This window comes from Sardina pilchardus, chromosome 10, assembly GCF_963854185.1.
Source record: "Sardina pilchardus chromosome 10, fSarPil1.1, whole genome shotgun sequence".
Taxonomy (NCBI): Eukaryota; Metazoa; Chordata; class Actinopteri; order Clupeiformes; family Clupeidae; genus Sardina; species Sardina pilchardus.
In genome coordinates, this window is record NC_085003.1 from 1,701,323 (window position 1) to 1,728,536 (window position 27,214).

Sequence of the window (27,214 nt, forward strand, 5' to 3'; positions counted from 1 at the left end):
ATTATGGGTTTTAATTCTCACCAAGTCTACAGGTTTTCAAAGCTTTTCTATGGTGGGCCCCTGGCCTGCATGGCCATTGTTTGTCTAACATAGCAACAGAAACAGGAAAGTAGGACTTGGCATGGGTGGAGATGTGTGATTTGCGGATCAGTGATGTAATGTGGACACACAATGTGTCAATTTCGTTTCTCGGTGAACGCAGAACAATTTCGATAACAGAATAGGCCTACGTAAAGAAACAAAAAAGGGGACTAAGACAGCATGCACTGGGCTTATGTGCATCAGCTATTTTAGGTGTTTAATAGCTCAAAATACAGTATAATTCACAAGTCAAATTCATAATTGGAAATATTGACACACATTAGGAAACAATATATAATTTATCACTTATTTACTGGGTAAATAAGTAATACTCATGTGAAAGGGTTCGAAAAACTGCTGCAAACAGAACTGGACTGACTTGAACTAATGATAACCATTGGAACAGAAGTCCTGTTACGCCCTAGAATATTTCTGAATATCAAGAAATGCTCCTCTCAAGTGATGGATGGGATGAGAGGTAGAGGAGCAGGCTCTTCCTGAGCTGAACGGTCACAGCTAGAGTCTGCTCCAATGATGACTCTGTTGTCCTTTGGGTACAAACCCTGAAGGACGCCATCAACCACCACATCAGGCAAACCTGAAAGAGAAAGAAATACATAGATGTGCATTGCTGGTCAAAAGTTTTGAAACACTCTGTTAGGTACTACGCAGTAACCAAAAAAAGTTCCCCGACAACATGTATGGGAACTCCTTTAAAAAACATTCCCAGTATCTAATGTTAGGGTGGGTGAGAGAATGCCAAGAGTGTGAAATGCGGTCATCATTAAAATATAAAACATGAAAACAATCGGCTTTGTTTACCATTTTTGTTTACTAAATTGCCCCTATCCCACATCTGTTAAGATAGTTTTCCGTTTTGCTCTATAATGTATCAATAGTACAAAAAAAGCTATACAATAGCAGGTGTTCAAAATGTTTGACCAGTAGTGTATATGTACAAGGACAAATGTACAAAGCAGACAACCTTTGCTATGATGATAACATTTCACACTGCTGCATTTCCTCAACCACCTTAATGGTAGACACTGGGAATTGTTTTATAACTGAAGGAATTCCAGTTCCAGCTCCTTTTAAAGCTTCTTTAGCAGCCTAACATGACATCTTACCACTTGATAAACAAATACAGTACATATTACCTAATCATGGTCTCAAAATTTTGAAATACTGACTGCTAAACATACAATTCTAATTTTAATTTTAGTTTTCGAGGGACAGAAATACCAATACTTAGAGAAGCCAGCGCTTGTCTTCTGTCTGACTGATGTGAACATTGCCTAGGCCTACGTGCAATAGGTTATCACTTCACTGCTTGACACTGCCCCACATGAAGAAATACTGCATGTTAACAATGGAGAGAACCTTTCAGAAATGATGCGAATGGCTTAGCAAAACATTAGCTTTTGGTGAGCGGATATGCAGATCATCTCCTGCATTCATTTGTTTGCCTCAATAAAGCATCTTTGCAAAGGGAATATCGGCCTAATTGTGTTTTGTCTTAGCATCTTAACTAGTGTCAATTCAAAGACCTGTTATTTCCATCTTGTTTTTATTAGACTAGCCAGTAGGCCTACTGTATCTATGGTGTTTTCATGGACAATAAGAGCCCACTTCATTCATTGTTTTAAGATCACATTACATTACATTACATTTAGCTGACACTTTTTTTTTTTGTCCAAAGTGACTTACGTATGTCAACTACATTACAAGTGAGATATTATCTCCGGAGCTACTTGGGGTTACAGTGCCCTCCATAATTATTGGCACCCCTGGTTAAGATGTGTTCTTTAGCTTCTAATAAATTCATTTTTTTTCCAAATAATGTAGGACCACAATGAAAAAAAGCGTGAAATCCAACCTTTAATACAAGTGCATTTATTTAGAAGGAAAAAAATCCCACATTAAGAAATAATTATTTTACATCAAATCATGTGTGCCACAATTATTGGCACCCCTGATGTTAATGCTTTGTACAACCCCCTTTTGCCAATAAAACAGCACCTAATATTGTCTTATATTGTTTCACAAGATTAGAGAAAACAGAAAGAGGGATCTTCGACCATTCCTCTTTGCACAAATTCTCCAAATCATCCCACGACCTGGGTTTTCTCCTCTGCACTCTCCTCTTCAGCTCACCCCACAGGTTTTCAATGGGGTTGAGGTCTGGGAACTGAGATGGCCATGGTAGGAGCTTGATACGGTGTCTGGTGAACCATTTCTGTGTAGACTTGGCCACATGTTTAGGGTCATTATCTTGCTGAAAGACCAAGTGACGACCCATAGGACAAGACGGGAGCAAAATATTTATCCGTTACGTTAGCCAGCAACGACAACCACACTGGCCACTATGCATGACACAAAAAAGTCTTTATACGTGTTAAACTCCTCCAAAATGCACAGGTTCTCTGAGTGAGTAAAATCTACGTGGTTAGTGTCCACTCGGTCGGCCATGTTTTTTGTTTTGAAAAGAGTCTTAAAGTACCTAGATTACCCACAATTCTTTGCATCTAGTCCTACTTAGGATAGTCGGTGTCTTAACTGCTTTGTACAACACTGTTATTTAGACGTCTATGCTAAGTCTGACTATACCCTTAGTCTAAGTTATAGTCACAGTCTATCTTAGTGAAACCGGCCCCAGTATATGTTGAGACATAAGAGTGGAAAAGGGGGTTACATTTATATAATGCAAATGATTATGTTAACATCATCGAATATGTTGTACAAACAAGAAGAGCGAAATGGTAAACTTTTAAGAAATCATCATCCACATCATAGTTTGATGCTGTGTGGGGTTATGGACTTGACAGTTTTGCATGGAATTGCCCATACAGTGTAGCCCAGGGTTAATTTACAACCCTCTAGCTACTAGCTTACTCATTTTATAAGGTATTCTCCCTATATGAACCGTTAGCATTTTGCTACTTTGTTTACTTTGTGGTTTGTGTGAGGAACTGTAGTTTTCATGGTGGGGGAAACCTAGCGTGATAGCTGAGATAAGAAATGTCATAGGACAAGTGAACTGTCAGCTACCCCTCTCTGCCTATCAGATTGCTTAATGGGCGGGATCTGGTGGGGGGAGAGGGGTGGAACACACACACACACAGAGCGGGAGACAGAGAGAGCCGGGAGGCTAAGGGATGAGACGATAGAAGATGGGGTTTCTACGCTGAAGTAGCTACAAATATAGTAGGTTACTTGGAAAGTAGGTAGTAACTCCTCGTCTCCCTAAGAGAGTAATTCATACAGGACATCACGGGTGTTTTACCTTTTAGTGATCGACGTTACTGTTATTTAAGTTTCCAGCCCCTCAGCTTGGGGATTTTACCGTAGCATACTGTTGCTAACTTCTAGCTAAGTGTGACGTTAAGCTAGCTGTTGCTCTGAGGTAAACCATAACGTTAGTTTCATCAAGTAAACCGTTTCGCTGAGAGTGTTCTCCAGTATAACTGCTGCTCAGTTAGCGCCACAGGATTCCGGGTACCCCTGTGGTTCCACTGAGTAGCCGTCGAGGGAGCACCGCCAACCGGATAGCGCCACTGGTGACCAGGAGAAAGCCAGTGGTTCCTCCGGCTTCGAGGGACAACGGCTCACTGGTTGATCGCGCGGCTCGCACACACTCGCGGGAGACGCACACACTGATGCACGGTTTATCACTAAAGGGACCGTGAGTACAACCCATCACCTGTCAACACCAGCTAAAACAGGCCTGCAACGGGGGTTTTATTTCATTTTGCCGGCTTTTATGTACTGTCTTTATTTGTTTACTGTATGTTGAGTGACCGGTCATCTCAGGCTATTGTTATCAGTTTGCCAACCTTGATGCTGATTAATGTTAATGTGTACGGGTTTACAGTTACATATATTTCCATATAGAGATTTACTAATTAATATATATATACTCACCTCTTTACTCGCTACTGTTTAGTGTAGCTTTCACAGATATTTCCACACAGAGATTTATTAATTAATATATACTTACCTCTTTACTCGCTACTGTTTAGTGTAGCTTTTACACATATCTTCACACAGAGATTTATTAATTACTATATATTTACCTCTTTACTCGCTACTGCTTAGTGTAGCTTTTACACATATTTTCACACAGAGATTTACTAATTAATATATACTTACCTTAGTGCCTTTTTATACTTAATACCACACAGGGAATTTATTGATTGATTTAGATACCGTTTAAACCACTAGTTTTTAGCGTACTCTTTTGATATATATCCCACTTAGAATTATATTTGTATTCATTTCATGACTGTTGGTATACTGCTGGGAACTTCCCACTGAGACTCACCCTCTAGGTGGCTCAGCTTATTTGACTCCTGCCTAGTGGCTGGGCATATTGGAATACTTTTTGTACATTTATATTTGTTTTATTCAATTGCATTGCCATATGGTAATTTTATGGTATTTCATAATACATTATTTTGTGTTATATTGACTCCGTCTCCACTCACTGGTTATATAGAGCAAAGTATAACCTTTATACCATAGGGGTGCTTAAGCTACTCTGGTTAAACAGCAGCAGGCTTAACAGGTGAGAACCATACCCTAGGACCCAGGTTACAATAGCACACCCCTCTGAGGCAAAAGAGGGCTACATAAATGGAGGCACCGCTGGGATTTTAAAAAAATAATTTAGCATATTGTTTTAGTATCCAGTGAGTGGAAGTTATAGTTTAGCCATTTAAGGTTTCGTACATTTAAATACGTTAGAGCATTGGGCAGTTGTGAAGATGTCGCTACTTTGGAGCTGGTGTAAAGGGGAGGGAGTAGATCCTAGTCATGCCGTAGTGGTCAGTGATGTTCCTGATGACACAGAGGTAGGTGAAATAGAGAACACCCTTCAAAACATTAAGACTTTGGGGAGGGTGCGTGTGCGTGGTCGCCTGTTTGACCCCCATACTCAGAGGCTTGTAGTACTGTGTGAGTGCAAAGAGGTGGTTAGCGCAGAGGCCCTGCCTAGTGAAGTGTACCCAGCATCTGGGGATAGCCCATGGATACTCAGAGGGTCAGATGATGAAGTCACTACTGTAGTGTTTGAGACCAAGGGCACCAACCACACACCCCCACAGCTACCGCCACGCCACCCAAGAGGCAACACCCAGCCTGAAACCCCTTCTCCTGATGTGCCAGCCTCCATTCCCGTGGACACCTTTTTCAAAGTGGTGGAAAACCTCATTGAAAAGACCACAAGACCATACGAGGGCACCGCATTCAGACGACTACGAGTTTTTTCAGGTGTCCTTCCCACTCCTGCTGGAGAAGAGAGCCTTGACACCTGGTTAGACCAAGCACGCCTGATGATCGACGAAAGTGAACTTCCACGCCGGGAAAAAAGGAAAAGAATTATCGAATGTTTGAGGGGTCCAGCATTCGATATAGCTCAGGCTGTTCGTAGTAACGACCCTGACGCCACCCCTGATGACTACCTAACAGCATTGGAAAAGGCCTTTGGATCCACAGAGTCTGGAGAAGATGTTTATATTGCTTTTAGATCCATGCAGCAGCACGCTGGAGAGAAGTTGTCAGACTTTCTGAGACGAATTGAGTGTTCGCTGACCAAGGTTGTTCAGAAAGGAGGACTTCACACATCCCAAAGAGACCGGGCCCGAGTAGAACAGTTACTGCGAGGAGCAGTTGAGTCAGACTTAATGTTGGTGCAGTTACGACTGAGAGAGAGAAAACACCACCCTCCCACCTTCCTTACACTCTTACATGAGATTCGTGAAGAGGAAGAGCGACAGCTGGCACGCTGCAAGTCCACTCCCAGTGCACGTAAAGCATCAGTGCGACAGTTCAATGCCACAGAAAATACCGCATCCGCTACATCTGAAACAGCCCGTTTGAGAGCAGAGGTTGATGAACTAAAGGCAAAGCTGTCCAACTTATATACTCAGCATGATCCACAAGCCATTGCAGATAGAGAGCTTATACGGTCCACTAGAGGTGAGAATGCTCCCCCAGATATTCAGAAGCAAGTGAGTGATTTACAGCACCAACTCCAGACCATGGCGGTTAATTTCAAAGAGCACTCCGTCAGAGCTGACAGGGAAAGACCAGGCACCGAGACGCCCAAAAGACCATATCATTCCACCAGAGGGGCCACCCAGAAATGGTCTGCTGAACTGCCTCAGAACCAAGACGCATTCTTTTGCTACAGATGCGGTGAAGATGGGCATTTATCAAATAGGTGTACGGCTGCAGAAGATTCTAGCAAAGTCATCTCTAAGTTAATCAGCTCCTTGAAAAAAGTCAAACGAGCACCTCCATCCAGAACTGCAGAGCCCACACAGAGACACTGCCAGGCAAAGACAAGTGCGGTGAGTTCCCCTAGAATCCCAAGCATCCCTGACGGGCTAGTGGGAAATCCCTCCTTGAGTCGAGTGATTATAGAGGGCCGGAGCTGTAATGCTTTGATGGACAGTGGTTCAACAGTGACCATCATTTTTGAGCAGTGGTATCAGAAGTATCTGAGCCATATTCCGCTCCACCCCATTTCCAGTCTTGCCATTTGGGGTTTAGGAGACTCAAGCTACCCTTATAGAGGTTACGTGGCAGTATCAGTAGAGTTCCTTGCAGATGGAGCTGGGCGACAGCCGAAGCCCATACTAGCACTTGTGTGCCCTGACCCTCCAGGCCCAGACCAAGTACCTGTGATCATAGGCACCAACGCCAGGTCATTCAACCATGGACCTAGTGCTGAGAAAAGTCACACCGAACACAGTCACACAGCCAAGGTCTGGAGAGTGCACACCCTACCAGAGAGCAGTGAGAGGACGTCTTCCCCATGGCATGAGTGTGCCGGGCATGTGAAGTGGACGGGTCCAGGATCACTTACCATTCCTGCTGGTGGATCTCGCCGTGCAGTCTGCAAAGCCGCTGTTACCACAGAGAAACCAAGCATCCTGGTCATAGACGCACTTGACCTGCTGCCAGCTGGAGTTACCTCACCACCTTGTGTGCTTCTCCCCTCACACATACAACAGGGTGCTGTGTCTCTATGGATAAAGAATGAGAGTCTCAAAGAGCGTGCCATTCCCAAGGGCTCTGTTATCGCACATATCTACCAAGCTGATGTAGTCACTGAAGTCAAGGCGGAAATGAGTGATAGAGGCCAGCTCGATCCGAAGCTTTTCTGTTTTGAAGACTCGCCTATTCCACCAGCTTGGAAAGATAGACTGGCACAACAACTGGCCAAGAGAACAGCAGTGTTTTCAGTTAGTGAGTGGGACATGGGCCTTGCGGAGGGAGTGGAGCATGAGATACGAGTGAATGATTCCCGTCCCTTTCGAGAGAGGTCTCGCAGACTTGCCCCTGCTGACCTCGACGATATCCGACGCCACCTACAGGAACTGCTGGCTGCTGGAATCATCAAAGAGTCCCGAAGTCCTTATGCTTCTGCCATCGTCGTGGCCCGGAAGAAAAATGGAAAAGTTAGAATGTGCATAGATTATCGTACTCTGAATGCGCGGACCATTCCCGACCAGTACACCGTCCCGAGGGTAGATGATGCACTTGACTGCTTGTCCGGCAGCCAGTGGTTTTCTGTTTTGGACCTCAGGAGTGGCTATTACCAGATAGCCATGGCCGACCAAGATAAAGAGAAGACGGCCTTCATATGCCCGTTAGGGTTCTATCAGTTTGAACGCATGCCTCAGGGTATCTCTGGAGCTCCAGCTACATTCCAAAGGTTAATGGAGCGGGTGGTTGGGGACATGAACCTGTTGCAGTGCCTGGTTTATTTAGATGACCTCATCGTCTTTGGGCGGACTCTAGAAGAGCACGAGGAAAGGCTGTTGAAAGTTCTGGATCGGTTGGAAGAGTATGGACTCAAGGTCTCCATCGATAAATGCCAGTTTTGCCAGAGTCAAGTCAAGTATGTGGGGCACATCGTTTCTGCAGCTGGCGTCGCCACAGATCCTGAGAAGATCAGGGCGGTGGCCCAGTGGCGACCACCGACTGACCTAAAAACCCTGCAGTCTTTCTTAGGATTTTGCGGGTACTACAGGCGATTTATCGCCAACTACTCTGCCATTGTACGCCCACTGACTGACCTGACGAGAGGTTACCCTACCACACAGAAAGGGAAAGTACCTAAGAAAGACAATAAACCCTTGTTCCGGAAATCTGAACCGTTCAATGATCGATGGACACAGGAATGCACAGAGGCCTTTGAGAAGATCAAGTACTGTCTCACTCATGCTCCTGTATTGGCCTTTGCTGATCCCAACAAGCCATACATACTCCATGTCGATGCCAGCTTTGAGGGATTGGGAGCTGTGTTGAACCAGCAGTATCCAGAGGGTTTACGCCCTGTTGCCTATGCCAGTAGGAAACTGAGTAACCCGGAGCGAAACTACCCAGTCCACCAACTTGAGTTTCTGGCGTTGAAGTGGGCTGTGGTGGATAAGTTCCATGACTACTTGTATGGAGCCAAATTCACTGTAAGAACTGATAACAACCCCCTCACCTATATCCTGACAACGGCCAAGTTGAACGCCACAGGCCATAGATGGTTAGCAGCCTTGTCCACTTACGAGTTCGGGCTTCAGTACAGGCCTGGAAGAGAGAATGTGGATGCAGATCTTTTGTCCCGGAATGTGGCCAATGACGAGGGCTGGTTGTCGCCACAAGGGGTGAAAGCAGTGTGCCAACGTGTTGGATTCCGTGAGTCCCCCCCGATGTCCAGATACATTGAGAGCTTAGGAGCTTCCCCCCAGGCGATTCCCGAGGCTTATGCATACCCAACAAGAATTGCTACAGGACCTCTTGAGCAAGTGAGTGCTGACGAGCTGCGGGTCGCACAAGAACAGGACCCAGTCATCAGTAAGGTCAGGCAGGCCATGTTATGCAGTGTGTGGCCTCCTAGCCAAGCTGGTGTTGATCCTGACTTTGTTCTACTGAAGAGGGAAGAGAAGAAACTGGAGATTGTGAATGGGCTGCTCTACAGGAAGATTAGCAAGCCAGACGGTAATGCCATTTTTCAGTTGGTTCTACCTGAGGAATACAGAGTGAGAGTCCTGAAATCCCTGCACGACGAGTCCGGTCATCTAGGCAGTGAGCGCACCCTGGCTCTGGCACGAGACCGTTTCTACTGGCCGAAAATGATGGTGGACATCGCTACCTACATTAAGAACTGCGGCCGATGTGTGGTCCGGAAGACACTTCCACACAGAACATCTCCTTTGCACCAGATCACTAGCACTGGACCGTTGGATCTTGTGTGCATTGATTTCCTGTCACTAGAGCCTGATTCCCGGGGTATCTCCAACATATTAGTGGTGACAGACCATTTCACCCGATATGCCCAGGCTTATCCCACCAAAGACCAGCGTGCAGTGACTGTAGCCAAGGTACTGATGGAGAAGTTCTTTGTCCATTATGGCCTACCAGCAAGGATCCATTCAGACCAAGGACGGGATTTTGAGAGCAAGCTGGTGAAGGAGCTCCTCCAGGTGCTAGGAGTGAAAAAATCACGGACAACACCCTACCATCCTCAAGGTGACCCTCAACCCGAGCGGTTTAACCGAACCCTCCTGTCCATGCTGGGGACCCTGCAGCCACATCAGAAACAACAGTGGAGCCAACAAGTTGCAGCATTAGTACACGCCTACAACTGCACCCGTAACGACTCTACTGGGTTCTCTCCTTACTATTTGATGTTCGGTCGAGAGGCACGGCTTCCAGTCGATCTGTGTTTTGAGACCCCTATTGAAGTAGAAGAGGAAGTGAGACATCAGCAGTACGTAGAGAAGTTACGGGACAACTTGAAACAAGCTTACCACCTGGCCGTTGACAATTCAGATGGAGTGCACCAAAGAAATAAGAGACGGTATGATGCAAGTGTCCGCCCACACCAGCTGGCAGAGGGAGACAGAGTGCTCATCCGTACATTTGGAGACCATGGAAAGGGAAAGCTCAAAGATAAATGGGATTCTAGACCCTATGTTGTTCTACAGAAGTTACCAAATCTACCAGTGTATCGTCTCCAGCCTGAGAGAGGGAAAAAGGCGATAAAGGTTCTTCACAGAGATCACCTGCTTCCTATTGGGTGCCTGATCCGTCTGCCTGAAGCGCACGAGAGACCGACCAGCCCCCTCCACAGTCACGCACGAGTGCCTCGGACAAGACAGCACACACAGAGGCGTGGAGAGGAAAGGATTCGTGAAGGAACCAGCAGCGATCAGTCAGAGTCGGATGAGGAGATGCTCCCCAGTCGCAATGGAAGGTTGGTCAGACAGGAACTGCAGACACTGGTTCAATACGAGGGCGCTCTTACAAGGACCCACCTCCCCAGCAGAGAGAGTGAAGTGGAGGTCAGTGCAGACACCGAGGTGTCGAACAGCTCTGATGGTGAAGAGGAAGTCCCAGAAGATGGCGACAGTGATGGCCCTGGAGTTGAGAATGTGCCTGATGCCGAACTGGCGAGGGGAGGGTTGGTGCCCTTGGTCGGGAGCTCACAAGAAAGCACACACAGTGAGGCTGAGGAATTGCCATTCAGGGGAGACTCTGTTGATAGGTTGCAGTCACAGCCTATACAGCGGGTGAAGCGTAATGTCAAGCCTGTAGTGAGATTAGGCTACAATGATTTTGGTAACCCGTCAGACCAGCCAATAGAGATTGTGCACAGAGGTCTGAGAATCTGCATATCCTCTATATAAGTGTCACCCTAGTACTGCATGTGTCAGGGGATAGAGGGCAGGGACTTTGGGGAAACAGCCAACAGTCTGATGAGGGCATCCAGACCTTTAGAAAGGGGGGAGTGTAGCCCAGGGTTAATTTACAACCCTCTAGCTACTAGCTTACTCATTTTATAAGGTATTCTCCCTATATGAACCGTTAGCATTTTGCTACTTTGTTTACTTTGTGGTTTGTGTGAGGAACTGTAGTTTTCATGGTGGGGGAAACCTAGCGTGATAGCTGAGATAAGAAATGTCATAGGACAAGTGAACTGTCAGCTACCCCTCTCTGCCTATCAGATTGCTTAATGGGCGGGATCTGGTGGGGGGAGAGGGGTGGAACACACACACACACAGAGCGGGAGACAGAGAGAGCCGGGAGGCTAAGGGATGAGACGATAGAAGATGGGGTTTCTACGCTGAAGTAGCTACAAATATAGTAGGTTACTTGGAAAGTAGGTAGTAACTCCTCGTCTCCCTAAGAGAGTAATTCATACAGGACATCACGGGTGTTTTACCTTTTAGTGATCGACGTTACTGTTATTTAAGTTTCCAGCCCCTCAGCTTGGGGATTTTACCGTAGCATACTGTTGCTAACTTCTAGCTAAGTGTGACGTTAAGCTAGCTGTTGCTCTGAGGTAAACCATAACGTTAGTTTCATCAAGTAAACCGTTTCGCTGAGAGTGTTCTCCAGTATAACTGCTGCTCAGTTAGCGCCACAGGATTCCGGGTACCCCTGTGGTTCCACTGAGTAGCCGTCGAGGGAGCACCGCCAACCGGATAGCGCCACTGGTGACCAGGAGAAAGCCAGTGGTTCCTCCGGCTTCGAGGGACAACGGCTCACTGGTTGATCGCGCGGCTCGCACACACTCGCGGGAGACGCACACACTGATGCACGGTTTATCACTAAAGGGACCGTGAGTACAACCCATCACCTGTCAACACCAGCTAAAACAGGCCTGCAACGGGGGTTTTATTTCATTTTGCCGGCTTTTATGTACTGTCTTTATTTGTTTACTGTATGTTGAGTGACCGGTCATCTCAGGCTATTGTTATCAGTTTGCCAACCTTGATGCTGATTAATGTTAATGTGTACGGGTTTACAGTTACATATATTTCCATATAGAGATTTACTAATTAATATATATATACTCACCTCTTTACTCGCTACTGTTTAGTGTAGCTTTCACAGATATTTCCACACAGAGATTTATTAATTAATATATACTTACCTCTTTACTCGCTACTGTTTAGTGTAGCTTTTACACATATCTTCACACAGAGATTTATTAATTACTATATATTTACCTCTTTACTCGCTACTGCTTAGTGTAGCTTTTACACATATTTTCACACAGAGATTTACTAATTAATATATACTTACCTTAGTGCCTTTTTATACTTAATACCACACAGGGAATTTATTGATTGATTTAGATACCGTTTAAACCACTAGTTTTTAGCGTACTCTTTTGATATATATCCCACTTAGAATTATATTTGTATTCATTTCATGACTGTTGGTATACTGCTGGGAACTTCCCACTGAGACTCACCCTCTAGGTGGCTCAGCTTATTTGACTCCTGCCTAGTGGCTGGGCATATTGGAATACTTTTTGTACATTTATATTTGTTTTATTCAATTGCATTGCCATATGGTAATTTTATGGTATTTCATAATACATTATTTTGTGTTATATTGACTCCGTCTCCACTCACTGGTTATATAGAGCAAAGTATAACCTTTATACCATAGGGGTGCTTAAGCTACTCTGGTTAAACAGCAGCAGGCTTAACAGGTGAGAACCATACCCTAGGACCCAGGTTACAATAGCACACCCCTCTGAGGCAAAAGAGGGCTACACAGTATACTAGTGGTGGGCCGTTATCGGCGCTAACGTGCTGCGTTAACGTGCAACTCTTATCGGGCGATAAAAAAAATATCGGCGTTAATCTATTCTCGAAGTTGGGCTGGGAGCTGGGTCTATCACGCAAGCTATGATCACTTTCACCTTGATATTTTAGCGCGAACGCCACATGTTTAAGAGTGCGCCTGAAAAAAGTCTAGGCGCACTGGTGCACCTGACGCTGCTCGGCTGCTTTCTTTCACAAGTTGTCATTGTAGACTATGCGTGCAACTTCACCAAACAGTATAGAAGTAACCCCCCTCTCCTTGGCCCGCTTTCTCTTGCTCTCCCTCTCCCTCACTCTCCCGTGCACGCTCAATGGACACTCGCAACCCGCCCCTCGACATGCACATTTAATCCAAATAAAACATTCACTATCGTGAAAGCAATGATGCATATAGAAGACGTTAGCTAAATTAATATAAATTCCGATTAGCATCATTGCTGCAGAATGTTCATTAAAACTCTTACATTCAAGTCATTTGCATGAGTTGGATGATAATCTCAATACCAATGTTTTCCAACTCCAAAACTCGAAAGGAGAAAAAGTATTAGCCCACATTGAAACTTACAGTAAACACAGGAAACTGAGCAGTCCAACTAGTAAACTATGATAAACTAGCCAACTGCTACTTTGTTTACATTTTGAGGTTTCAAGCAGACAGCTGAATTAAAGAGGCAGAGTTGTAATATGAATATTAGGCTGCAATCTGCATAAAGTGTGCTGTCATGAATATCAGACATTTCAGTATGTAGAATAGGCTTATATAAATAATTTTGTAAAGAAAATATTCTTTTATTGTGTTTCAAGCTTGTTGTTAAAAAATCATTATCTGAAAGGACAGCAATATAAAGGTGACCTTTTAGCGTTATTGGCGATGCAATGAAAAATGTGGGTGCACCTAAATTTTGTGCTGGTGCACTTAAAATTAATCTAGATTAATCTAGATTAATTTCAAGATTACAGTGAGATTAATCTAGATTAAATTAATCTATGCCCACCTCTAGTATATACATATATATATATATTAAGATTTGACACATAGCAGTTTTTTAATGCTGGGGTTATTTATAAATCAAAGAATTGTGGGTAGATGTGGGTGAACTGTGCAACATGCAGTTTGTGGACAAGAGGCAGACGTAAAAGACAGATATTTGTGTTTGAGGCGGTGGTGTGTATGCGTGGGTGTGTGTGTGTGTGTGTGTGTGTGTGTGTGTGTGTGTGTGTGTGTGTTTATGTGAAAGTCTGCGTTGCTGGTCAACTCAGCAACATGCAGTTTGTGGACAAGAGTCAGATGTAACAGACTGACGTTTCTGTTTGAAAGAGTTGTTCCTTAGGCTCCCTCCTTCCTTCAGTGGTTACGTGTTTCATGCTGGCTACACGTGAACAACTCATACTTAATTCAACACAAGGTCTACAGACCTTAGAGGTGTACATTTCATTTCCATACATAACATCAAAGCGTTCGCCCGTGGCAGCCAATCAAATTCGATGGTGAAGCCTCCAAACAGGAAGTGAGGTCAAATCTCTGAAACGCTTTGAGGTATCAAGACCATATTTGGCGGGATGATTTTGGACAACATCCAAAGTAGCCTCAGAAAATGTGTTGTAATTTGGCCACTAGGGGGCGCCGCAATTAGCAAAAATGCATTTTGGCTCATATCTCTTTACGTCTTTGGGATGACATCTACACTTTTACATTGGAGGTGCTCTGGGCCATACCACTGATGAACCTAGGCAACACGTCAGGTCACTGTAAGAATTCGGCAATCGAGGGCAATGCCGCCAAACTCGAAGCAGCTTCGCATGTTGGCCAAACTTTGGCGCTTTGACCTGAGGGCGAGCGGTCGCGTCTCCTGCCGGGGCGCGTTGGAGCAAGCACACTTCGCACTTTCCCACCGGGAAATACATTCTGGTTATTTGTGTGCTTGCTAAAGCAAGCAACATTGCGATGCAATGTCTGTCTCTCCATTGCACTAGAAATATAGTAATGACATCCAGTAATGGCGGTAGGGACAGAATGAGCAGAGACCTGAAAAAGGACATGTCAAGCCTGTGCAGACACAGGCAGAGTATTCAAGCTGATGGCCAACTAGATTGTATAGTTCCCTCAAAAGTGTTCAATCATCAATGTTTCTCTGGCTTGAAAGGTTCTGTTCTGTTCAAAGACAGTCACCGTCAGAGGCATGGATGGAGCCAAAGGTTATATATTCATCAAGGTCTCAGGTTGAGGCAGATGATGAAGTTAACTGGAGAAGCCAGTGAGCACCTTGCATGCACAATACATGCTCTGTCGATGTGTCCTAAGGGACAACAGCTTAGAAGTCTATAGCCTGGGGTCCTAACTGTGCGTTCAGACCGAAACCGTCACCATCCACACGGAGACACTTTTTGATGTTTTGCATCGTTTTAGTGGATCGTCCAAACAAATCCTGTTAACGCATTGCCTGAAAACAAACTTTTCTGAAACCTGGTCCCAGGGTGAAAAAAATATTTGTGTGTCGATGAGGTCATTTTGATGCCTCTTTCTCTTAATTTGTATGAATTTCTGCAACTACCATAGGCTACAGACCATAGGCTCTGTTCGTTTTAATAGGCTGCATGCAGTATGTGCAAAGCCAAAACACGATGAGATAAAGCAACTTATGATTTCGGGGGTTTAATTAGGCTATTGTCATATTAGTTTCATATTAGTCAGTCAACTTTTCAGCCCTTTTTCCATTAAAAAGTTAAATCTCTTAAAAACGATGTGCATCAAAAAGTTAGTGCGACACATGGAAAGGACTTAGCACGATAAAACCTACGTTACATTGATATAAGTTAATTTGGTTGCCAGAGGTGGATAAACGAGGCCTGCGCAGAATGTTCCCAAAGGATAGAGAATCTGAATTATGTCTCACGCATACCAAGACGTTCACCTTTCGCTATCTTTGATATACTTTAAGGCTGGCTTACATTGCACGATTTTGGTCTGTTTTAACAGCCGGCGACTAAATTTCCAAAATTGGGAAATGGGAGTTGTACTAGAATCGGCGCGCTCCCGTCATCTAAATCGTTTAGTATAAGGTGCCAATCTTAGCGGTTTTAAGTCCGTCGGAGTCGGTCTTTTTCTAGTTTTGCCGTTACAACAATATCAAACATGTTTGATATTATCGGAAGTCTTTTCAGTCGTGGCTCATGCAAATAGTGATGTGAACATTAAAAACCAATAGTGACCTTGCTCCAACACGAAACAGGAAGGGGCAAAATAGGCGACAGCTGTATCCTATATGATTATTTGTTATTTCATTTCTTATAATTTATTAGTCGGCTATTCTACGTGACAGAACAACTCTTTATCTGTTAGTGATGTCACACGTCAAACAATGCTGCAGAAACGCAAAAAAATGACTTTGATATGAGTAGGCTATCATGTGAGTTCCTGTTGGTGATGACCTGTAGCCTAGTGCACGATGGAAATAATTTGAAGGAATCTAGCAGTAGCCTTGTAAATAGTGACCCACAGTCTTTGCAAAATCCTAATCTGAGACTGGCCTGTGACTAGACTGTGACTAAAAACTCAATGAATTGTCTTTAGATGTGAGAGGGTCTGAGACTGTAGTCTTTCAAAAATCTTTTCCAAATCTTTGCAAAGTCTGTCAATGTAAGGTAGGCTTTAGAAGTCTTCCATTCGCTACAACTTGCTGGAAAACCATCCAGTGCAGCAGAAAAATGTGCATTAACAGAAAGATGGTGACATCATTTTAATTCGCTAGAGTCGCTCTGTTGAATGGAAAACCATTTTGATGCTTTTGATATCGCTCAAAATTACATCGAATTATGAGTTAATTTACTTGAATTCACTTGATCTTATGGAAAAAGGCCTGCAACATAGGCCTGGAATATGAAGTAGCGTGTTGAGTCAATTTCAATTTCAATTTCAATTTAATTTCACTTATAGAGCGCCAAAACATTACACATGTCTCATGGCGCTTTACAGAGTGTTAAACATTCAAAGAGAGCCCATGAGTAACAGGGGCAAGGAAAAACTCCCTAGAATTGGAGATACATATAGGAAGAAACCTCAGACAGATCCACGACTCAAGGGCCCAACCCATCTGACTGGGGTCAGTTACAGTGGGGTCAGTTACAGTGGTTCGGGGGTGCTCGGCCTGGTTCGGGGGTGCTCGGCCATGCTGCTTGGGCGCGCGGTTCAGACGTGGTGTGTGGGTTCGCCTGGGGGGGGGGGGCATTGTGGGTGGGTGGATGTTGCGTGCGTGGTGGGTGGGTGGATGTTTGCATGCGTGGTGGACGATGTGCGGGATTCTCTCTTCGGGTTTAACTGGGTAACCTATTCCGACGCACCGATATACGATATACTTCAACCATAATATCAACCATCATGACTTACAGTAATACTAACACACTCTATTTCTCTTCCCTTTCCCCTATACCTCACCTGTGAGGTAAACCATTACCAGCCATCAACCATCTCTGTGCCTGTCCCTCATCACACCTGAAGTCACATCCCTCTGACTGCCCTACCATCGCCATTGCCTTCGCCATCCCTATGACTGCCCTACCATCGCCTGCTGTGGTTCCCTGCCCGAATCTTTGGCCCACGCATCCTAGCGACCCATCACTTTCCGAAATAACTAATGGATTACTAATGGACAATTTATCCCCTACACTGGACTATTTGAACTTTCATTGTCATTGTAACTTTCAAACTACAAATGACTTTACTGTAACTGACCCCAGGCAGATGGGTTGGGCCCTTGAGTTGTGGATCTGTCTGAGGTTTCTTCCTATATGTATCTCCAATTCTAGGGAGTTTTTCCTTGCCCCTGTTACTCATGGGCTCTCTTTGAATGTTTACCACTCTGTAAAGCGCCATGAGACATGTGTAATGTTTTGGAGCTCTATAAGCGAAATTAAATTGAAATTGAAATTGAAATTACAGTAAAGTCATTCGTAGTTGTAGTTTGAGTCGTGTTGAGATGGATCCATTTGGATGCAAATATCCTTGAAACGATGCCAGGGAAGACAGAGGAAAAAAAGATTGTTTTGGTGTGTGTGTGGACTTGGCCTTCATTTTCCAATGGTGACTGTAGCTACAGTGAAAACAATTATGATGGGCTGTGAAGGTTACTGGTAGCCTGGGTGTTTATGGGTGTTTTGCCCTATTTTTTGCTTGAGATAGGGGACCAATCACAGAACAGGGGGGAAAGCGAGACAATTGCTGCGTTTACATGAGAGCTTTAATTCCGAATAAGTAAGGGATAACGGCCGACGAGGTGACCGGTTCGATGGAAATAATGGCTAGGTGCTTCGCTAGGTGCTAGGCTAGGTGCTTCGCACGTGCCATTATTTCCATCGAACCGGTCGACCTCGAAGGCCGTTATCCCGCTTATCTCCCGTTTGTATTCATAACCTGTATATTTAGAACATCGTTTTATTCCACCGTTGTGTTCGTAAACATCGCTAAAACTGTCTTGACTGTGGGACTACTTTCCGCCACATATCAACTTTCTACTTGCAGGACAAAACTGCCGTTACTAGTTCTAAATGGATGGTTGCTATGGCCAAAAGCCAGTTGTTAGTTCTAAATGGCTGGTTGCTACGGCCAAAAGCCAGTCGTTAGTTCTATCTCTCCCGTTGTCAAGCGGGCATATCCTAGGATTCTGATTAACTTTAACTTTGAAAGATCGCTACTTTTATAGCCTACATGGCATCCAACTAGCTACAATCCACCTCCGTCATATGCTACAATGTTACTATGGTTCTGCACGTCTGTATTTCAGCTTGGATGCAACGTGACAGTTCATTTAAACTTCGCAACGAGTTTGGCGAATTAATATTCAAGTGTGATACGGAAACTACTTCAAAGGTAGCAGGTTATACGAAGTTAATGGCCACCCCATCAGCCAATCAGAGAAGAGAATTCCATTGTTGAGGGAGATAAAACCAAGTTAATTCAGAATAAAAGTTAATTCCGCTTTAAAAGAGACCATGTAAACGCTTATTCCGCTTGAAAATGATTATTCGGAATCAAACTTAATTCCGATTTAAGTGGTTGGTTTATTCCGATGTTAAAGCGGAATTAACTCCCCTCCTTGATCATGTCAACCTTTATTCCGATTAAAAGTTTATTCCGTTTGTTTGGCGCATGCTCGTACAGTACAAGGAGGAAGAAGAAGCGCATGCTCGTTTCATTGCTCATTTGGCTCCGTCTTCTTCGCCCTTCTCCCGACAGTCTTCTCCTCCTCAGCTAGCAAACGTGAAGCTTGACAATATTCTCGAGCTGCTGGTTAAATAGTAGGCCTATTATCAGAATTACTGTGAACCCCGTTTTCATTATGTTATTGTCCATGCTGTTACGTTAACCCGAGATGACAAAAAAGTTGCTAGCCAGCTAAAGTTTGTTTTCTTCCGGTAGACTTTATTAGGCTACGTTCATGCGCCGCCTGTCCAATCGGAACCCTTCCCGACCCCAAGACGTTCAGCGGAATACAATAAAGCGTAATTAACGTATGTTCCATGTAAACGCCAATTCAGATTTATTATTTCCATGTAAACTCGAAGGAGAATATTTTAATTCCGATCTATTTAATTCTGAATAAACTAATTCGGAATTAAAAACATCATGTAAACGTGGCCAATGATGAGCTATGCACAGACGCATTTGATAGACATCTGTGGCACCCAAGGAACGGATGAACGGATCTGGGCATTTTTTGCAAATACGAGAAAATGATTTATTGCTTCGTAGAGAGGCCTTTTGGATCCATACGCTAAACACTGTGGAACCTTATGGAATAAATGAAGAACTGAGCTTGTCTAGCTATCTGTGAATGTGTATTGGAAAATGACTCTTTTTGTAATGTACTTTATGGAATTCTGGACTGTGACTTGTTTTTAGATAAAAGAAAGACCTGTTGTCTCTTTAAATGTGCAAAACCTGTTTGTACCTGCTCTGTTACTTGGGGTGTGGCTAATTGACAGAGACGTGGCTAATTGATTGATTGATTCTAATTGTTGTGTATCTGGTTGAACAATCAAGTCTTAACTTATAAACTGTGCCTGAAACTCTGTCAAACTAACTCTGAAGAAGACACTACTGTGTCGAAACGTCAGTTCTTTTGTTTGCACCATTAAAGACTGCAAGTATATTCAGTGTGCTCCAGTCTCCTTCTTAATTGATTCACCTGTCAGTCCTACTGAGAAGCACCTGAAACAGCAGAAGATTTTGGATTTTGGATGCGCAGAGTTCTTCATTTATACGAGAAAATGAACGTCTGGTTGCCAGACCACGTGCCTTAAGTGGTAGGCGCTAGCCAGGGTAGGTCACTGGTGCAAGTGAAAATAAAAGATGAGAATACATGCCCTTATAGTCTTCTTATAATCAGAGCCAGTGATGTGGGTGTGTGATTGCCCATTTTTGTCAAATTAAGTAGTTGAACAGTGTTTAGTGAATCTACCATCAGGCATGGTATAAGCTTAAGGTTGTTGAGGGTTGAGGGTTTGACTGAAAGAGAACCATACAAAATGTACATATCACCAAACAAAATGTATATACATATCATAAGATAGCCTACATGATGAACTAAAAGTAATGCATACTGTTCATATGCAACCATATTCAGGAAATTCAGGAGGCTTACCTTGGCATGCATCCAGAAAAAAGGGATCTTTAGCAAATGTCACCACACATTGTTGAATCAGTTGACAGCTATGAGAAAAAAGGGCAAGATTCCAGTGTTGTTCAATTCTACACTGTAACACTTTAAAATTAACACAACAAAAATTACAAAGGCAAAATTCAGATTAGGCTATATCGACTTTCAGTAAATATATTTTTTTCAGTGGTGGTGATGCAAGCTTGGCTGATAATTAGAAAATCAAGAAAGTATAATGCCTTGATTTTTTTGTTGATATGCACACAACACATACAAAATACAATCAAATAAGTTGAGAAGTGATCCAATATAGACTGCATGCGTCTTTAAGTTGATTCTAAATGGTTTCCATCATACATTTATTTTTACCTTTCTCAAACTATTCCACATTATGATAACAACAAGTGCAAGGCCGTAGCCATGATGTCAACATTGGGGGGGACCAAATTTGTGGCGGGGTCTGACAAAATGTCAACACATTTCATTCTTAACCATAATTTTCCATATTTTTTTCAAATGATCAAATATTTCAGAATTGTTTTTCTCCTCACACACCTCCAGGTCAGCATGCTCATGCTCTCTATCAGGGGGGCCCATAGCGTAGACCATATAGACTATATAGGCTATATAAACACGGTAGTTGTTCAACCAGATGAATAAAATAGAATGGGTTTCCCAGTGTCATTTGTAGTGGTGTTGTAGACTGATACAACTCACATTCAATACAATAAAAGTTAACCTAATTACAGAATTATAGATGTTCTGTAGGCTATCTATCAATCTATCTATCTATCTATTTTATGCATCAGTCAGGAGCCATAGCCAATTAAAAATACATGATAAGAATATTGGTGTCACAATTGTTTTGAAATTGATAATATTAATACGTCAATAAGTTTGATATTTTTTGATAAGTTTGATTTGGGAATGAAATTGACTTAGCCTACATTTATCTTTAATTTCAAGTCAAATTGAGTGCCTGTCACTTTAAGAATGTGAGAATAATTTAATTGAGTCTAAAATTATGCCTAGGAATATGAAAGCAATGCTTATGGTCTAATTATATGTAGTTTATCTAAATGCTCAAAAAAAACCAAACAAGTGGAAGAACACAATATTCAAGCAGTAGGCCTAGTTCATTATTTTGGATGTACCACAGGTTAGTTTGTAACGGCAATATGGCAGTTGTCTACACACATCCCGCCCTTTCTGTATTGTAAGTAACCAACCACATTTTTATCCTTTTTGGCCTTATTTTACAGATTTGGGAAGATAAGTATAATGTTCAATTTAGATTTAAAACACAGATTCACCTGATGTACCTTTTTATGTCAATATGACCTGCCTTTTGCATACAGTACATCCCTTTCGTATGCCTCCCCAAAGCAAGGGCTTTGCTTTTCACTTCTCTTGGGGGGGAATTCTCCCATGCGCTTAAGGGTGCGTAAGTCCAAAAAAACTTCCAAATTCACCTCTAAGTGAATTCTGCCACCCACTTAAATCGGTCATTTACGCGTGGTAGAGAGAGTTGCGCGTTTTGGGTGGAGCAACCCCAAAATCTGGGCGTTTCTTATATATACAACTCTTGCGCGCATTCTGCCATGGCTTAAGCAACTTTTCCTGCTACGCACTCTGGAGGGCTGGAATAAGGTCGAGTGCCACTACAAGGTGAAACAGCAATACAATAGCCTAATTTTGAGTGTACTATAGGTGTGACCCATGTCTATATCACTGGGCTATTAATGCATGATACACTATATTATTCTGTAAGGAAATGCAAAAGACAGACTAGACAGAACTACATTCAAAATAAAAGTTTGAAGCCTTTGAAAGTAACCTATATATTTGTGTTTCATATATCTGCTTAACTGTCAATCCAAAGACCTGTTATTTCCATTCTTTTGGATTAGACAAGCTCGTTTCTATGCTGTCGTCATGTATGGCTTTGTTAGTTGTTTTAAATAACATTGTTTGTTGCTTCTATATCCATATGATCTCCCGTGGTTCATTTTCACTTGCGCAGACGCACTCACACCACTACCCTCTAATTTGTTGCCACTTTATTTGATATCATTAAAGTAAGAAATATTTTCCTAATCTGGAAAATGTTTAGTTCTTGTTCTTTCGGTTCACGGTTCCATAATAGGCCTACCATTCAATTGTGCCGCACATATATACCCGACTATTTTTCACTAGACTAAAATCGTGAGACTGAAAGCTAATTACTCTCTCTCTTAAAGTGACAGGCACTCAATTACACACACCATCAATGTACACTCAATCAGACCTACACAACACATTAAAGATATGCCTAAGTGTAATAGTTTAAAAAATCAATAGGAAGTATTCAAATGACCAAATATTTTTTAGTCACTAGTAAATATGCAGATTATTGTGTGTGTGTATATATATATATATATACACACACACACACACACACACACACACACACACACACACACACATACAGTGCCTATAGAAAGTCATCATACCCTTTTGAAATAGTTACTTTTTTTGTCTTACAGCCTGAAATCAAATTCCATTTAAAAAAAAATCTTTTCCAGTTTTATTTACAAATTTCGCTGTACAACATCAAAATAATGAAAAAAAAGTCAACAGTTCTGAAAATTAATAAAAAAATAAAAACTAGAATAACAGGTTTGGAAAAGTCATCATACCCCTGACTGAATACTTTGTAAAGCTTCCTTTTGCTTTCATTACAGCCATCAATCTGTTTGGATATGTCTCTATTATAGCTTTGTTCACCTAGATAGAGGAATATTTGCCCAATTTTCCGTGCAGAAATGTTAAAATTTAGTCAAATTCTGTAGGGATTGGCGATGGACTGCTCTCTTCAAGTCAATCCACAGATTTTCTATAGGATTTAAGTCAGAGCTCTGACTTTGCCACTCAAGGATATTCACCATCCTATCCTTAAGCCACTGCTTTGTTCTTTTGGCAGTATGTTTAGGATCATTGTCGTGTTGGAAGGCGAATGACCTGCCCATCTTCAGCTGTCTAGGAGAGGGACGAAGGTTTTCCTTAAGAATGTGGATGTACTTGGCAGCATCCATTTTCCCTTCTATCCTGACCAATTGCCCAGTCCCCACTGAAGAGAAACATCCCCACAACATAATGTTGCCCCCACCATGCTTCACACTAGGTATGGTGTGTTTTGGGTGGTGTACTGTGTTGGTTTTCGCCAAACATTGCGCTTGGAGTTCAGTGCAAAAACACATCTGGAATATTCTGCTACCATGTGGAAAAAGCTTTTATGGTCAGATGAGACTAAGATCGAACTTTTTGGAGACTAAGATTGAAGTTTTTGGACTGAGCTCCAGGCGCTAACCAAACACAGTATACACACCCAAACACACCCAAAACACACCATACCTACTGTGAAGCATGGCGGGGGCAACATTATGTTTTGGGGATTTTTCTCTTCAGCGGGGACTGGGCAATTGGTCAGGATAGAAGGGAAAATGGATGCTGCCAAGTACACCCAAATTCTTGAGGAAAACCTGCGTCCCTCTCCTAGACAGCTGAGGATGGGGAGGTCATTCACCTTCCAACACGACAATAATCCTAAACATACTGCCAAAAGAACAAAGCAGTGGCTTCAGGATAGGATGGTGACTAGCCTTGAGTGGCAACGTCAGAGCCCTGACTTAAATCCTATAGAAAATCTGTGGATTGACTTGAAGAGAGCAGTCCATCGCCATTCCCTACAGAATTTGACTAAATTTTAACATTTCTGCACGGAAAATTGGGCAAATATTCCCCTATCTAGGTGTGCAAATCTATAATAGAGACATATCCAAACAGATTGATGGCTGTAATGAAAGCAAAAGGAAGCTTTACAAAGTATTAAGTCAGGGGTATGATGACTTTTCCAACCCTGTTATTCTAGTTTTTAAATTTGTATTACTTTTCAGAACTGTTGACTTTTTTTTCATTATTTTGATGTTGTACAGCTAAATTTGTAAATAAAACTGGAAAAGATTTTTTGGTTTTGATTTCAGGCTGTAAGACAAAAAAAGTAACTATTTCAAAAGGGTATGATGACTTTCTATAGGCACTGTTTATATATATATATATATATATATATATATATATATACACAGTGAGGAGAAAATGTATTTGATACCATGCTAAAGTTGCCTAAAAAGAGGAATAAAAAATCATCATTTGACAATTGATCTTAATGTCTTCATTCAAAAAATGAGTAAAAATAAAACCGCTAAGTACACCAATTTGCTTTTTGGTTGAAGAATGTATCGTAAATAAATAAATGTTCTTCCTAAAGGCTAGGGGGAAGGAAGTATTTGACCCCCTATGTAACCCTATGGGAATCTAACACATAGGGTTAACAAAGGGGCAGGCAGATATTTATTTTTTAAGGCCAGCTATTTCATGGATCCAGGATATTATGCATCCTAATAAAGTTCCCTTGGCCTTTGGAATTAAGATAGCCCCACATCATCACATACCCTTCACCATATTTAGAGATTGGTATGGTGCTTTTTCCAGTAGGCCTATTAGCCTGTTTGATGCTCATTGAGCTCAATGCCAATTAAACATACTAATAGGCCTTCCCTTAGCATTTAAGGAAAACATTTATTTATTTACGATACATTCTTCAATCACAACAAAAATTGGTGTCCTTGGCTGTTTGATTTTTACTCATTTTTTGAATTAAGGTATTAAGATCAATTGTCAAATGATGATTTTATATTCCTGTTTTAGCATGGTATCAAATACATGTGCTCCACACTGTATATATAATTTTATTCAATATTACTGGTGACATGAAGGTAGTGGAGGCCCCCAAATCAAATATTTTTTTTTTAGTATTGCAATTATTGACTTGATAATGGTATCGAAACAATAATTTTGGTATTGTGACAACACTACTATTTATTTGTGTGCGTCTGTACAATAACTGTACCATTCATCCACGTACTCCGTGCTGTCAGCTTTGTTCATCGAGTGGAAATGCCTGATCTGAAGGAAATCCAAAAGTTCTTGGGGGACAGCTTCATTTTGTTGCAAGATCTCCTGGATAGTAGATAGTAACAATTATTAATAGTTTATCAAGATGCTACTACCATACAGTATGTAGTAGCAACTACATACAGAGCCCTCCAAAACTTTTGGCACTCCTGGCAAAGATGTGTAATAGGGCGAATCAAGTGCCCCTCTTTCTCTCAAAAACACTTCTATGGTGGATAATATTATGCCATTTGATGAATAAACAATAAATAAGAAGTTTGGTGAAGATTGATAATGATCTAGGGGTACCACAATGCACCTTCAGTTTGACAATATGGCCGATTTTGGCTTCTTTACACTACATTTAAACTTAATAATGTCAATGAATGGCATATCTAGCTTCTGTTTACAAAGAACATAGCAGCTGCATATGTCTTCTACAGAAATGGCCCCAGCTGTGGCGCAACTGGTTGAGGCACCTGCACCGTACGCTGGCGACCCGGGTTCAATTCCCGCCCTGTGGTCATTTCCGGATCTCACCCATGCTTTCTCCCCTGCGCATGAAAATGTCCCAAAAAATATATGTAAAAGAACTGTCAAAGAACCATGTGGCACCATGAAGCAGAAAAGTTCATCAGGGCTTTTCTAGTCCATGAAGACAGACAGGAAGGCATATCGGAGCGGACAAGGCAAACAGAAGAGGAAATATATGAGAAGAGCAAGAAAAGGAGGAGAAGGGAGAAGGAGGAGCTGAGAAAATCTCAAGCAGAAATAGTAAGCAGTGACATTGTTGGGGAGGTCAAAGATGTACTTCTTCTCAAGTTGATCCTGACTTTCAAGGCTCCAGTCAGCTACGACCACGAATAGTAGAGATTGGAGGTGGTACCGCTGACTGAAGGTTTCTCATATGCCTCTCATATGCCTATGTGCTAGGGATACAATGTTCGACAACAAATGTAAATGTTGGACATTCAAAATACATGCAGCTGTTATGTTTTTTGCAAACAGAAGTTAGATGTCATTAATTGACATTATTAAGTTTAAATGTAGGGTAAAGAAAATTATTGGAAAATAACCAAAATCGGCCATATATTGTCAAACTCCAGGTGCATTGTGGTACCCCTAGATCATTATCAATCTTCATGAAACTTCATATTTATTGTTTATTCATCAAATGGCATAATATTATCCACAATAGAAGTGTTTTTGAGAGAAAGAGGGGCACTTGATGCACCCTAATGTGTAAGATAATTCACCAAAATTGTAGATAAAATGTTTTAAGTGTAAAGGGGCTCAGAGGAAGTGCATAGCCTATAAAGAACAGAGTCCACCATCCTAATCTGTACTATGAAATGGTCATGCAATTTTGTTTCAAATTGCTATTACATCATTAAAGTTCTGACATCATCAAATTACAAACAAGTTTGTTCATAGAAAAATTGACCTTCCTGATGGCAATCTTTTGAGAAAAAAAAAAACGATATTGTAGCGCCTATAGCCCCTTGTTGGACTGCTCTGTCTATTCCCCTGTGTCTCCTGTTTTCCCAGTCTGTCTGTCTGTGTGTGAGTGTGTATGTGTATGTGTATGTGTATGTGTATGTGTGTGTGTGTGTGTGTGTGTGTGTGTGTGTGTGTGTGTGTGTGTGTGTGTGTGTGTGTGTGCACAAGATTGTTTTATTTGTGTCTCCCTCTCCTTCCTATGTCATAGAATGTGCCAGGGAGGTGTCCAGGGGGGAATATTTAGGGCTTCACATAGGTTAGCTATTGATAAGGGGAGGGATTAGAATAAGGGGTTCTAGGACGTTTAATAATTAGAATGAGAGTTGAAGTGAATTCAAGCGAGTAAGATGTGTAGTGTAATTGACG

At 42.3% G+C, this 27,214-nt stretch overlaps 1 protein-coding gene across 2 annotated transcripts in view; it reads right to left on the reverse strand.

The window, feature by feature from the left end:
- Window positions 1-264: 264 nt before the first annotated feature.
- snx22 (sorting nexin 22) overlaps window positions 265-27,214 on the reverse strand; it is a 37,022-nt gene continuing 10,072 nt past the window's right edge. The window contains exons 4-6 of one of the 2 annotated variants that reach the window (XM_062546919.1): window positions 25,320-25,414; window positions 20,342-20,409; window positions 265-679 (exon numbers count right to left, since the gene is read on the reverse strand). In XM_062546919.1, coding sequence (XP_062402903.1) covers window positions 537-679; window positions 20,342-20,409; window positions 25,320-25,414 — 306 coding nt within the window. In that variant the 3' untranslated portion in view covers window positions 265-536. Of the gene's footprint in view, window positions 680-20,341; window positions 20,410-25,304; window positions 25,415-27,214 lie in introns of both variants that reach the window. The other variant, XM_062546918.1, reaches the window with a different exon arrangement.